The sequence below is a fragment of the Ranitomeya variabilis genome, chromosome 4, assembly GCF_051348905.1.
Source record: "Ranitomeya variabilis isolate aRanVar5 chromosome 4, aRanVar5.hap1, whole genome shotgun sequence".
NCBI lineage: Eukaryota > Metazoa > Chordata > Amphibia > Anura > Dendrobatidae > Ranitomeya > Ranitomeya variabilis.
Window position 1 is genome coordinate 676,473,189 of NC_135235.1, and position 13,157 is coordinate 676,486,345.

Here is a 13,157-nt window from a genome sequence, read left to right on the forward strand (position 1 = left end):
AGCACCTGGGATCAGCGCAAACTGTACTGCTTTACCCAGGCACCAGTACGTGTCACATGGATGGCACACGAACAGCAAAAGGAAACACGGATGTCACAACGATGTCACATATGTACATACGGATGGCACACAGACACGGATCTCATCAGTACTGGTTTTTCATGTACAGGAATCACTAGGACGTGTGAAGGAGGCCTAAGGAGAAGTTTCCATGTAGCGTCTTCATTCCGGATATCACTATACAGGAGCCACACAGTTCACACTGCATACACTGTGACCCCTGACTCCTCCCCTGCTGTGACCTCAGCACAGGTCCTGTGCGCACAGAGCAGCCATATATGTGGAGTGCGGCTCTGCAGGTGGAGGTAGGTGCTGGAGATTCCCCATTACTAGGGGGGGGGGGGGACATGGGACATTAACCCCTTCAGCACTGAGACAATTTTGGGAACAGTGACGTAACAGCTGTGGACAGAATGCGGCTTCGCTGGTTCCCAAGTCCACATTAGATCCATTCAGACAACTGCAGGATGAGAGGGCAGAAGCTTAGAGAAGTTCTCCCACAATGCGATGATTTCTCTCCTAGTTACATTTCCACACAGAATTAGAAGTGATTCTTTCTCCGCAGTTTCTATAGGACTTAGTACGTTCCTGATTCCGGAGAGTAATAGAAATACGGCAGAAAACTGGAAGAAAGGTCAGAGAAGAAGCTACATATAAAGACATTGAAGTTACAGACGCCATTTAACCCTTTGGGAGAAAGTGATTCCAGCACTTTACCGTGTAAATCCCACCAGAACTGTAGCAGGTAAAGACCCCAATACCCACAGGTGTCCCTTCTAATTGGGCGGAAACTATCCCCTCTAATAATCCTCGGACAGGTCTGACAAACACGGAAAAGTGCCCCTTTATGGAGGAGACAGAAAGTCTGTTTAGTCACTTTAGCTCCATAGTATCAGCTCTAATCCAATGGTGAGATTATTATTATTTATTATAGCGCCATTCATTCCATGGTGCTTTACATTTGAGGAGGGGTATACATAATAAAAACAAGTATAATAATCTTAAACAATACAAGACACAACTGGTACAGGAGGAGAGAGGACCCTGCCCATGATGGCTCACAATCTACAAGGGATGGGTGAGGATACAGTAGGTGAGGGCAGAGCTGGTCGTGCAGTGGTTTGGTGGATCGGTGGTTACTGCAGGTTGTAGGCTTGTCGGAAGAGGTGGGTCTTCGGGTTCTTTTTGAAGGTTTCGATGGTAGGCGAGAGTCTGATGTATTGTGGTAGAGGATTCCAGAGTAGGGGTGATGCGCTAGAGAAATCTTGTATGCGATTGTGGGAAGAGGAGATAAGAGGGGAGTAGAGAAGGAGGTCTTGTGAGGATCGGAGGTTGCGTGCAGGAAAGTACCGGGAGATGAGGTCACAGATGTATGGAGGAGACAGTTTGTGGATGGCTTTGTATGTCACGGTTAGGGTTTTGTACTGGAGTCTCTGGGTAATGGGGAGCCAGTGAAGGGATTGACAGAGGGGAGAGGCTGGGGAATAGCGGGGGACAGGTGGATTAGTCAGGCAGCAGAGTTTAGAATAGATTGGCAGGGTGAGAGAGTGTTAGAGGGGAGGCCACAGAGCAGAAAGTTACAGTAGTCGAGGCGGGGGATGATGAGGGCATGGAATAGGGTTTTTGCAGATTCTTGGTTTAGGAATGTACGGATCCGTGAAATATTTTTGAGTTGAAGGCGGAAGGAAGTGGAAAGGGCTTGCATATGTGGTTTGAAGGAGAGATGAGTGTCAAGGATTACCCCGAGGCAGCGAGCTTGTGGGACTGGGGAGAGTGGGCAGCCGTTTACTGTAGTGGATAGGTTTGTTGGGGGGGTCGCATGAGATGGGGGAAAGACGATGAATTCTGTTTTGTCCATGTTAAGTTTTAGAAATCTAGCAGAGAAGAAGGATGAAATAACGGACAGACATTGAGGGATTCCGGTTAGTGGGGTGGTGATATCTGGTCCAGAGATGTAAATCTGTGTGTCGTCAGCATAGAAATGATACTGAAAACCGTGAGATTATTTGAGCTGTCCCAGGCCAAAGGTGTAGATGGAGAAGAGCAGGGGCCCTAGAACTGAACCTAGCGGGACTCCGACAGATAGGGGGCGAGGTGAGGAGGTGGTGTGTGAGTGGGAGACGATGAATGTCCGGTCAGTTAGGTATGACGAGATCCAGGTTAGGGCCAAGTCTGTGATGCCAGGGGATGAGAGGGTCCGCAGCAACCATTGTGTCAAAGGCAGAGGACAGGTCCAGGAGGAGGAGGATAGAGTAGTGTCGCTTGCTCTTGGCGGTTAATAGGTCATTGGTGACCTTAGTTAAGGCAGTTTCAGTGGAGTGGTGTGACCGGAGATAGCGATTTACCTTGAAGAGTCTCAAATTGTGGGGGTGTTATAAACATTTTATTTTTGGGGAGTTTTGTGTTGCCTCCTTACAAGACTCACATTGGTTTTGTTCCTTTTCCATTGCAACACAGCTGTGAAACACGGAAAGTGAGGAAACATGTATTTCTCTCATAGTACGGTGCCCCTTTCGTGGCCCCCACAAACAGTATAATGTTCCCCCAGCAGCAGCATCCTCCACACACTTTATTATACAGTAGTATAAGATGCCCCACAGAATATGTTACCACCCAAACCTCTAGATAATAAATCCTCACTGATTCCGATTCTTGATGCAGTACGGTGGCCCTTTCTTGGTTCCCACACACAGTATAATGTTCTCACAATATCGCCATCCTCCCACACACTGTATAATGTTCCCACAGTACCGCCATCCCACACCCACTCTATTATGTTTCCATAATAACTCCGTCCCACCATCCATTGTATAATGCTCTCACTTTACCACCATCCTCTCCAAACAGTATATTTTCCCACAGTACCGCCATCTCCCGCATACATAAAAATGTTCCCACATTACCAACAATCCTCCACACTCTGTATAATGATCCTACAGTAGAATCATAGAATGTTAACACCGGAAAAAACCTCCAGGGTCATCGTGTCCAACCCCCTACTCAATTCAGGATTCACTAAACCATCTCAAACAGATGTCTGTCCAGCCTCTGTTTGAAGACTTCCATTGAAGGATTGAAGGAGAACTCACCACCTCTCGTGGCAGCCTGTTACACTCATGGATTACCCTCACTGTCAAAAAGTTTTTTCTAATATCTAATCTGTATCTTCTACCTTTCCGTTTCATTCCATTACTTCTCGTGTTTCCATGTGCAAATGAGAATAAGGATGATCCCTCTACACTTTAACATCACTTCAGATATTTGTAGACTGCTATTACTGTAAGTCTCCTTTTAGCCTTCTTCTTTTGCATGCAACACTTTTCCAATATCCTTTAACCGTCACATGATCGGGGGTCAGCGATGCGTCAGAACAGTAACCATAGAGGTCCTTGAGACCTCTATGGTTACTGATGCAGGCCTGCTATGAGCGCCCCCTGTGGTCGGCGCTCATAGCACACCTGCATTTCTGCTGCATAGCAGCGATCTGATGATTGCTGCTATGTAGCAGAGCCGATCGAGTGGTGCCAGCTTCTAGCCTCCCATGAAGGCTATTGAAGCATGGCAAAAAATTAAAAAAAAAGTAAAAAAAATGTGAAAAAAATTAAAAAAATATGAAAGTTTAAATCACCCCCCTTTTGCCCCATTGAAAATAAATCAATGAAAAAAAAATATCTCGCTTCTCGGCTTCAGGAAAATGGCCGCCGCGATCTCCATCTGCGCACGCGCGGCTTCCCGCGGCCATTTTCCTGAAGCCCCGGGAAGCCGAGCAATACCATCTGCGCACGTGCGGCCACAGGAAGATGGCCGCGCCCACCGATACACCGATGAATAGCGCAGATCGCGCTCTTTTTCATCACCAAATGCAGTGGATTCTCCAGTTGAGCATGCGCACACCACTACGCCACCAACGGAATGATGACCAGGATCTGGGGGAGAAACAGCGTTGTCACCACGCCCATATGACCAGACCAGCGTGAGTGACAGCCCAAAACTGCGACTTTACAAAGGTATTTCGGCAGCATAGGTGGGTAATAAAGGCACAAAAAATACACTAATGTAAAGCACAGCTCTGCCCCTATTTAACGCTATTTTTATCTCATCTTCAAAAAACGGGGTGACAGGTTCCCTTTAACATGGTTGTGATGGGGATGGAAGTGCAGCCTTTCAACAAGCTTTGTTCGCACTGCAGAACACGAACAGTAACATAGACTTTTGGTGGAAGTCTGCATTCAAGTTCAAAGCACGGGCATAGGTGTTCGGTACTAGCCTCGAATATTTACTGTTCGGGTTCACCCATCTCTATATAAAAGTACTGCAAATTGCAATAATAAACCCTGCATATAAGCAATTCAACTTATGTTCCAGTCTATACAAGACTAAGAATACAACATCTACACTTTCTATCACCTGATATATTTCCCCTTATCGCCTCCAGTAATTACATTATTAAACAAATTCTTTTTGATGTTCCATAGGCTCATTATTTTATCGTCTTACTATTCAGGTCCTTACAATATCGAATCCTCTAAGTGGAGACCTTCTATATTAAGAGAATTTTTCTGAATTACCCATCAATGATGGATATGGACAGGGAGAAGATGGTGGAGAGGATATTACACCTCACCCTAGAGATCCTCTTCCGGCTTACTGGAGAGGTGAGAGATTCTGATGACGTCACATTACATCATTATTATCTATGGGAATAACAGATGGACAGAACTGGAGAGGTGAGGACTCTGGAAATGTCTGTAGTGAGATTTATTAATGTGTCTCTCCATAACCAGGATTACACAGTAGTGAAGAAGACCTCTAGTGAGCACTGTCAGGACCCTGTGTCTGAGGGATGGGGAAGACCCCTGAGCCCAATCACGGGGCCTCCACCTCATCCTCTGATACTTAAGGACATTGATGACCAGAAGATCTTAGATCTCACCTATAACATGATTGAGCTGCTGACTGGAGAGGTGACACTGCTGGGAATGCTGGGACATTATACAGTAATGCTATGAAGGGATCGGGGGATGACAGTGTCATTCTATGTGTCAGGTTCCTATAAGGTGTCAGGATGTCGCTGTTTATTTCTCTATGGAGGAGTGGGAGTATTTCGAAAGACACAAAGAAGTGTACAAGGATGTCATGATGGAGGTTCCCCAGCCCTTCTCATCACCAGGTAATAGAACTAAATACACACGGCCTTTAGTTATCTGTATGTATAGAATGAATTCAGTCCCTGTATGTGTTTCCTCCAGATCTATCCAGTAAGAGGACAACACCAGAGAGATGTCCCCTTCCTCTTCTTCCACAGGACTGTAAACAAGAAGATCCCAATGTTCCTCATGATCATCAGGTAGATGGAGAGAAGGTGTCATGAGATCTCCCCTATGATGTATAGCTGGCTGTGAAGGTCTTGTTTTATCCACCAGTATTATATTTTTTAGACTTGTGTAATGAGAATGATGGAGATGGCAGGATTAGAGATGATCATAAATGTGAGTTCCCTTTATCTGTCTGTGACTTTTACAATATTTGTTTCAGGGTGAAGATCTGACCCATATTAATACTACAGAGACATATGTGAGGGGTGATGAGTGGTGTAAAGAGGAGATTCCTACATATGACTACCCAGGTGGGTAGTAACCACTAAATGCAGAGATATGTATAATATGCTGACATTTTAGTAAATCACTTGAAATAAAAAACATTATGGTGGGCCTCTTAGAGAAAGCGGAGGGTAATGATGCTGTTGGCTTCCTAGAACCCTGATATCTTATTGGATGAATCTCCCTTCTCTCCCTTCTGTGCTGCTGAATGTGCTCATATGGTCCCTACAAGACCAGGTCCAGTCTTTCCGGCCAAACTTCACTTTTATGATCGACAACATTAATTGTGCAGTGAGGCCAAGTGTGAATTTGTGTACAATAACAACAGTTTCCCTTTATCCTGACTTTTCAATTTCTCTTCAAACTGACTAACTTCAAACTGGATTTTGATAAATTATTCCAAAAACATTACACCTGTGCCATGATGATGATCTCTTAGCTATGCATGGTTGATGGCTGTAATATACCATATTTTTTGGATTAAAAGACGCACTTTTTTCCCCAAAATTTTGGGGGAAAATGGGGGTGCGTCTTATAATGCTGATATACCTTACCAGTAACGTTGCTAGAGGCTGCAGGCTGGGATGAGGGGATGTGCTGCGAGGGTGTCCAGCGCTGTGGTGGTGCTGCGGGGGTGTCCGGTGCTGCTGCAGGGGTCTCTGATCCTGCGGGGGGCTCTGCCGACATTTTGTGAAAGGCCAGAGCCACTGTAGTTCCATGGATTCCTGTGTGGTGGACTCCGAGAAAATGGCTGCCGGGGGGCGATGCATACGCAGATGGAGGTCTCGGCACCAAGATCTTGGGAATGCAGATTTTGCTGGAATAGTTTACAGGTACAATGTATTGGGGGCACTGTTCATGGTTACCTGGCAGCCAAAAAATGGCCACCATAAACAGGCTTGGCACAATCTACTCTGCTTTCTGGATCCCAGGGATTACCTTAACCTTCATCTTTTAGCCCCTCTATATGGATCTGAATTTACACAGAGACCGATAGGCTTGGGCCACATTGTTACCTGCTGTTCTGTGGTGGGAGATGATGAGAAGAATAGTCAAGTAGCCAGGTTAGAACCAGGAGGGCAGAGAAAATACAAAATCAGAAGACATAAGAATATTCAGTAAAAGGGATGGGTCACAACAGGAAACAAATACACAAGCCGAGGGCTGAGCACGGACAACTCAACTAGAGGAAAACAAGATGGCAGGTTTATGGCAGGTTCCAGCAATATGCTTCAAGCTTTAGTAGCTATAACTGTAGAAAAATACATGGACCACACATCCAAAAATTCATACTTTGATCTAATGCCCCTAGGCAAAAATGTACAAACTGAACATGATTTTCTTAGTTTAAATTTAGTTTAACATTCTAATCAGACTGTATGAAGCCCACTACCATGTCATGGTGAACCTTTCAGAGATAGCAAATAAAAAGAAAAAAATGCAGCACTCACCCAAATTTCTTCAATGATCAAGAATATACTTTTATTCCACGTGACAGTCCATTCACATAAAGTACGGCTTAGGCTGTGGCATTAGGGGGGTGCGGGAGAGTGTAGCAGCGAGACAGACGACGGCCGTTTCGCGCGATAGCGCTTCTACGGGTCCATGGACCCGTACTTTATGTGAATGGACTGTCACGTGGAATAAAAGTATATTCTTGATCATTGAAGAAATTTGGGTGAGTGCTGCATTTTTTTCTTCTTATTTGCTATTTGTGGATTGTTCACTACACATGCAGAGCACCTCCCTGTCTTCTACAGAAACTAAAGGTACCGTCCCATTAAGCGACGCTGCAGCGATAGCGACAACTATGCCGATCGCTGCAGCGTCGCTGTTTGATCGCTGGAGAGCTGTCACACAGACCGCTCTCCAGCGACCAACGATGCCGAGGTCCCCGGGTAACCAGGGTAAACATCGGGTTGCTAAGCGCAGGGCCGCGCTTAGTAACCCGATGTTTACCCTGGTTACCAGCGTAAAATGTAAAAAAACCAAACAGTACATACTCACATTCACGTCTCCTGCCGTCCGCTTCCTGGACTGACTGAGCGCCGGCCCTAACAGCAGAGCGGTGACGTCACCGCTGTGCTGTACTTTCACTTTCACTTTACGGCGCTCAGTCAGTGCAGGAAGCAGACGGCAGGGGACGTGAATGTAAGTATGTACTGTTTGTTTTTTTACATTTTACACTGGTAACCAGGGTAAACACCGGGTTACTAAGCGCGGCCCTGCGCTTAGTAACCCGATGTTTACCCTGGTTACCAGTGTAAAACATCGCTGGTATCGTTGCGTTTGGTGTCAAACACGACGATATACGCCAGTTTGACGACCAAATAAAGTTCTGAACTTTGTTCAACGACCAGCGATATCACAGCAGGATCCTGATCGCTGTTGCGTGTCAAACTAAACGATATCGCTAGCCAGGACGCTGCAACGTCACGGATCGCTAGCGATATTGTTTAGTGTGACGGTACCTTAAGTCCGTCTAAGCCCTCAGGTCTCACACCTGTAACGCAATTAACACACAGAGCTCATTCAGTGCCGTCTTCCTTTGTTCTTATAGCAACAGATGAACCTTTCAGAGGTTACCTTACCTAGCCTAAAAGGTGCAGCGTCATGTGCAACCCACCGCCACAGCCACAGTGCACCACCAGGGAGGGTGACCTGGTGCCCCACAACACCCATGCTAAGTCCTCATGACTCCAGGACACACCGTCCCGCAGGCACAAAACCACAGAAACAATGGCTCCCACTGGGTGAATAGATGTAAAAAACTCACTTTCCATACTCTCTCAGACTGAGAGCAAAAATAGGCGGAACCCCTTTTGCAGTCTCCTGCTGGTGCACTGTCGCTGTGAAGGTGGGTTAAGCAAGAAGGCCGCACCTTTTAGGCTAGGGACTCACTGAGAGGTTCACTGATCAGGTCTGATCAGAATGTTAAGGTGTCACCTACGTGGTTTGTGGAACCACTGTGCTACGGACCGTGGAGAGCCTGGAGGGGCGTGACTAAGCGAACAACTGATTGCTCACTAGAGCCTCTGATGGTGAGGTTAGACTTGGCTCCTGATGAACGCCAGGTGCCAGTCCAGGACAGACAAATGGATGCTCAGCAGCTGGACCCAGAGGACAGACTGGAGGAAGCAGCTGGCAGAGTTTTTATTGGAATGCAGCAGTCTGTTCGCATCCAAGTGCAGCAGACAGAGTTCGTATCATAGTGCAGCAGGCAGTGTTTGTATCAGAGTGCAGCAGGCAGGGTCTGCATTAGAGTGCAGTATGCAGGATCTGCAGTTGAGAGCAGCAGGCAAGGTCTGTATTAGAGTGTAGCAAGCAGGGTCTGCAGTTGCGTGCAGAGGGGACTTGTATGCAACCTTACACAACTTAGACTGCGAAACAGGAAGGTTGCTCAGGCACCTCCCCAGTATATACAAAATGTCCCACAGCCATTGGCAGGGGAGGAAATAGCAAGTGCACTCACTGGCCCTTTAAGAGGGTGGGAGCGCACACGCACGTGCCCTAAGGACATGGCTAAAGGATTGGCTGGAGGCATGCCGAGCATGGGGAAGGGAAGAACTGTCTACAGCATGTGTGAGTGAAAGACACGCCGGATACCCTGCCTGTCAGAGCAGGGATATGGCGTGGTGCTAACATAAGGTAAGAACTTCATGTTCAGTTTGATCTAATGCCGCTCAGTAAAAATGTCCAAAGTATACATTTTGGCATGTGTGGTCCGTGTCTTTTTCTACAGTTGTAGATTTGAGCTTTAATAGGCTGTGGTGCTTTGCAATTAACTGAAGCAGGGATAAGATTTCTTCAGATGGACAGCACACACACCCAGCCTGCCAGACCGGATGATACTACGGGTCGAATCAACACAAATCTTAGTGGCTGGCTGGACAGCACATACCCATTCTGCCAGACCAGATGGTACTACAGTTCCAAGCAACCCTAATCTTAGTGTCTGGACAGAGCCTACACCGACCAGAATTTCTGGTTCAGACGTCTCCTCCATCACCAGCGCTGCCCTCACAATGAATAAGACAGTGACTGGTGACAAGAGCAGACTTCGCAGGACAAATCCCAGAGGAGATGGGACACTCTGTTTGCAGAAGATTTAATATGATAGAATGTCAGAAAACCAGAACAGTGCAAATCCCCATAAAGTGACTCCATTGTGGAAATTACAGTGAATTAATCTATAGTAGTGACAGGCACTTTCCAGAAATTAGCACGTAGTGGATGTTGCAAAGTGAAAATTGCAAATTGCCAGATTGGGTTCTTCTCACTAGAGTAATGACAACTACATGGCTGCTAAATGTGGTTTGGGCACACTATAAGACTCAGAAGCAAGGGGTTGAGATGTGACTTTGGAAAAGTGGATTTTGCTGGATTGGTTTATGGAAATCATTCTGATTTTCAAGAGCCCTTGAGCCACTAATAATGTGGAAACTTCTGTTTATCCACAGACAGATGATGGACCTGAGTGGGGGCTTGTTTTTTTGTGAGCTAACAAAGTTTTTATTATTATTTATTATTATTTTCATCTTCATAACATTTTTTGGTGGCTTTTTATTCCATTTTTTGGGAGACAGAATAAACAAACAGTTGAACACCACTTTCTACATGCTCATCCTATGAGGTTTTCTATAACACTGTGAACTGTCATTGTCTGGGTGAATAATTAAATGTTTTACATAAGTTGCCTTTTTATGAACAGTTTAAGTAGAAATGTTCAAAAATATAAAATTCATGGATATTTTATTAAAAAATAATAACTTGTTTTATTCTTGGCAGATGACTGTACCAAGAGATCAGAGGGACAGCTGACATCTTTAATTTTTAAATCAGATGATCTTGAAGTGAATTACTTTACTCCAGATATACCATCAACCCTTCACAGCAAAGATCTATCATTTGATCCTTTGAAACAGGTTTTGTCTTCTGATTCATTACTGACTACTATGGAAATTCAAAGTGACAAAATAAGCATTAAGGAACAAACTGTTCTTGAAGGAAAGAAGCAATTTTCACATTCAGAATATGTAAATAGTTTTTCCCTCGAAAATTGTTTTCTTAAACCTGAAACAAAACACACAGCGGATAACAGATTTTCTTGTGCCAAATGTGGGAGAGGTTTTAACCACAAATCAGATCTTCTTAGACACCAGAAAACTCACACAGGGGAGAAGCCTTTTTCCTGTTCAGAATGTGGGAAATATTTTACACAGAAATCAAATTTTGTTAAGCACCAGAGAATTCACAAAGGGGAGAAGCTTTTTTCCTGTTCAGAATGTGGGAAAAATTTTAACAAAAAATGGAATCTTCTTATACACAAAAGAACTCACACAGGAGAGAAGCCTTTTTCATGTTCAGAATGTGGGAAATGTTTTGGCCATAAATCAGATTTTGTTAAGCACCATAAAACTCACACAGGAGATAAGCCTTTTTCATGTTCAGATTGTGGGAAATGTTTTAGCCACAAATCAGATTTTGTTAAGCACCAGAGAACCCACACAGGGGAGACACCTTTTTCCTGTTCAGAATGTGGGAAATGTTTTAATTACAAATCAGATTTTGTTAAGCACCAGAGAACCCACACAGGTGAGAAGCCTTTTTCCTGTACAGAATGTGGGAAATGTTTTACCGAAAAATCTAATCTTATTGCACATCAGAGAACTCACAAAGGGGAGAAGCCTTTTTCATGTTCAGAATGTGGGAAATGTTTTAACCAGAAATGGGATCTTGTTATACACCAAAGAACTCACACAGGGGAGAAGCCCTTTTCATGTTCAGAATGTGGGAAATGTTTTAAACAGAAATCAGATTTTGTTAAGCACCAAAGAATTCACACAGGGGAGAAACCTTTTTCCTGTTCAGAATGTGGGAAATATTTTACACAGAAATCACATCTTGTTAAGCACCGGAGAATTCACGCAGGGGAGAAGCCTTTTTCTTGTTCAGAATGTGGGAAATATTTTAAACAGAATTGGGATGTTGTTGTACACCAAAGAACTCACACAGGCGAGAAGCCTTTTTTCTGTTCACAATGTAGAAAATATTTTACACAAAGGTCAAATTTTGTTAAGCACCAGAGAACCCACACAGAGAAGAAGTTTTTTTAATGTTCAGAATGTGGGAAATATAAGCACCAGAGAACCCATATGAGGAGAAGCCTTTTTCCTGTTTAGAATGTGGAAAATGTTTTGTGAAGAATTCATCTCTTCTTTGTCACCAGAGCAGTCACACAGGGGAGAAGCCTGTTTCATGTTCTTAATGTGGAAACGTTTTATGCAGAAATCAACTCTTAATAAACATTAGAGTGTCACGATTCCTTTTCTCAGTGTGTCTTGGATGCAGTGACTGACAGCTCAGTCGTTCAATCTGGTGCAGGGATGTGCTGAGCTGTCTGTGTTTTGTTGAACATCTCAGCTGTCCATTCTGAGTATGAGAGGTGCCGGGCTTCTTTCAGGTGTTCCCTGTTTCAGGTGATTACCCAGCTACTTAGCACAGCTGTCAGAACTCTGCCGGACATAGCATCTGCTCAGTGTTTTGCCTATTTCTGTGCTCTGTTTGTTGATCTTCTACTGCCTGCCGTTGAACCTTTTTCTGACCATCCTTTTGCCTAGCCCTTTTGCAGTGATCCGCTATCTTCCTGGTATTCTGACCTCGGACCATGACCTGACTTCACCTTTGCCTTTTCCCTTTAGTTTAGTACGTGCTCCCTTAGTTTCTGACCCCAGAACATTTGACTACCCTGTCTCACAGCCTGTTCGTGAGTAGTGACTAGTGTCACATTGCGTCTGTCCTATACTTTTTTTTCCCACCAATGGATCCAGTTTGTACACTCTATGATCAAGTGCCAAATCTGAACTAGATGGTCCAGGATATGACCAGGGAGAACAAGAATCTAGAATCTTCACAGCTCCAGCTACAGGGTCAGTTTTCTAGTACTATGGGTGCTTCTCAAAGCTCTCTGCTACCGAATGTAGTTATTACTTCGGTACTTTCTTATGTGCAGTTGTGCTCTCTCGAACTAGTAGTGGCATAACCTGATACATTTTCAGAAGTAAAAGACCAGTTTAGGGTTTTCAGAGAGAGCTGTAGACTATTTTTTACCTTATGACCCTGGTCTTCTAGGGATGAGTCCTAGCAGGTGGGTATAATCATGTCCCTATTGCGAGAGGGCCCTCAGACTTTGGCATTTTCTTTGTTCCCACTAGCCCCAAAATGGTCTTCTGTGGACACCTTTTTTGATCCTTTAGGGATGATGTATGACAAACTTGACAGAATCCAGGTCGCGGAGGCAAATATCATGAACCTGATGCACTGGAGGCGCACCGTTGAGGACTATAGTTCTGAGTTTCTGCAATGATCCACTGAAGTGCTGTGGACTGATGCAGCACTGATGTGCCAGTTCTGCAGTGGTCTCTCAGATACTCTCAAGGAAGCTCTGGCTTTGCATACTCCACTTTGTTCCTTGGGGGAGTCCAAGACTCAGGCCAT

The 13,157-nt window shown here is 44.8% G+C and overlaps 2 protein-coding genes across 2 annotated transcripts in view; both read left to right on the top strand.

Annotated features, from left to right (window-relative positions):
- The window catches only part of LOC143766320 (uncharacterized), a 127,038-nt gene that overhangs the window by 43,090 nt on the left and 70,791 nt on the right, over positions 1-13,157 (top strand). The gene's annotated exons all lie outside the window — the stretch shown is intronic.
- On the top strand, positions 260-12,319 carry LOC143766317 (uncharacterized). The gene is made up of 8 exons (XM_077253904.1): positions 260-365; positions 626-805; positions 4,565-4,715; positions 4,845-5,024; positions 5,107-5,230; positions 5,310-5,407; positions 5,596-5,686; positions 10,449-12,319. Exons 3-8 carry the CDS (start codon positions 4,635-4,637, stop codon positions 11,774-11,776), a joined length of 1,902 nt encoding a protein of 633 aa, XP_077110019.1. The 5' UTR covers positions 260-365; positions 626-805; positions 4,565-4,634; the 3' UTR covers positions 11,777-12,319.

Coding starts and splice junctions, on each gene's coding strand:
- LOC143766317 (XM_077253904.1), top strand. CDS start 4,635: ATGATGGATATGGACAGGGAGAAGATGGTGGAGAGGATATTACACCTC. Junction 4,716..4,844: donor TCTTCCGGCTTACTGGAGAG/GTGAGAGATTCT, acceptor CTCCATAACCAG/GATTACACAGTAGTGAAGAA. Junction 5,025..5,106: donor TTGAGCTGCTGACTGGAGAG/GTGACACTGCTG, acceptor TCTATGTGTCAG/GTTCCTATAAGGTGTCAGGA.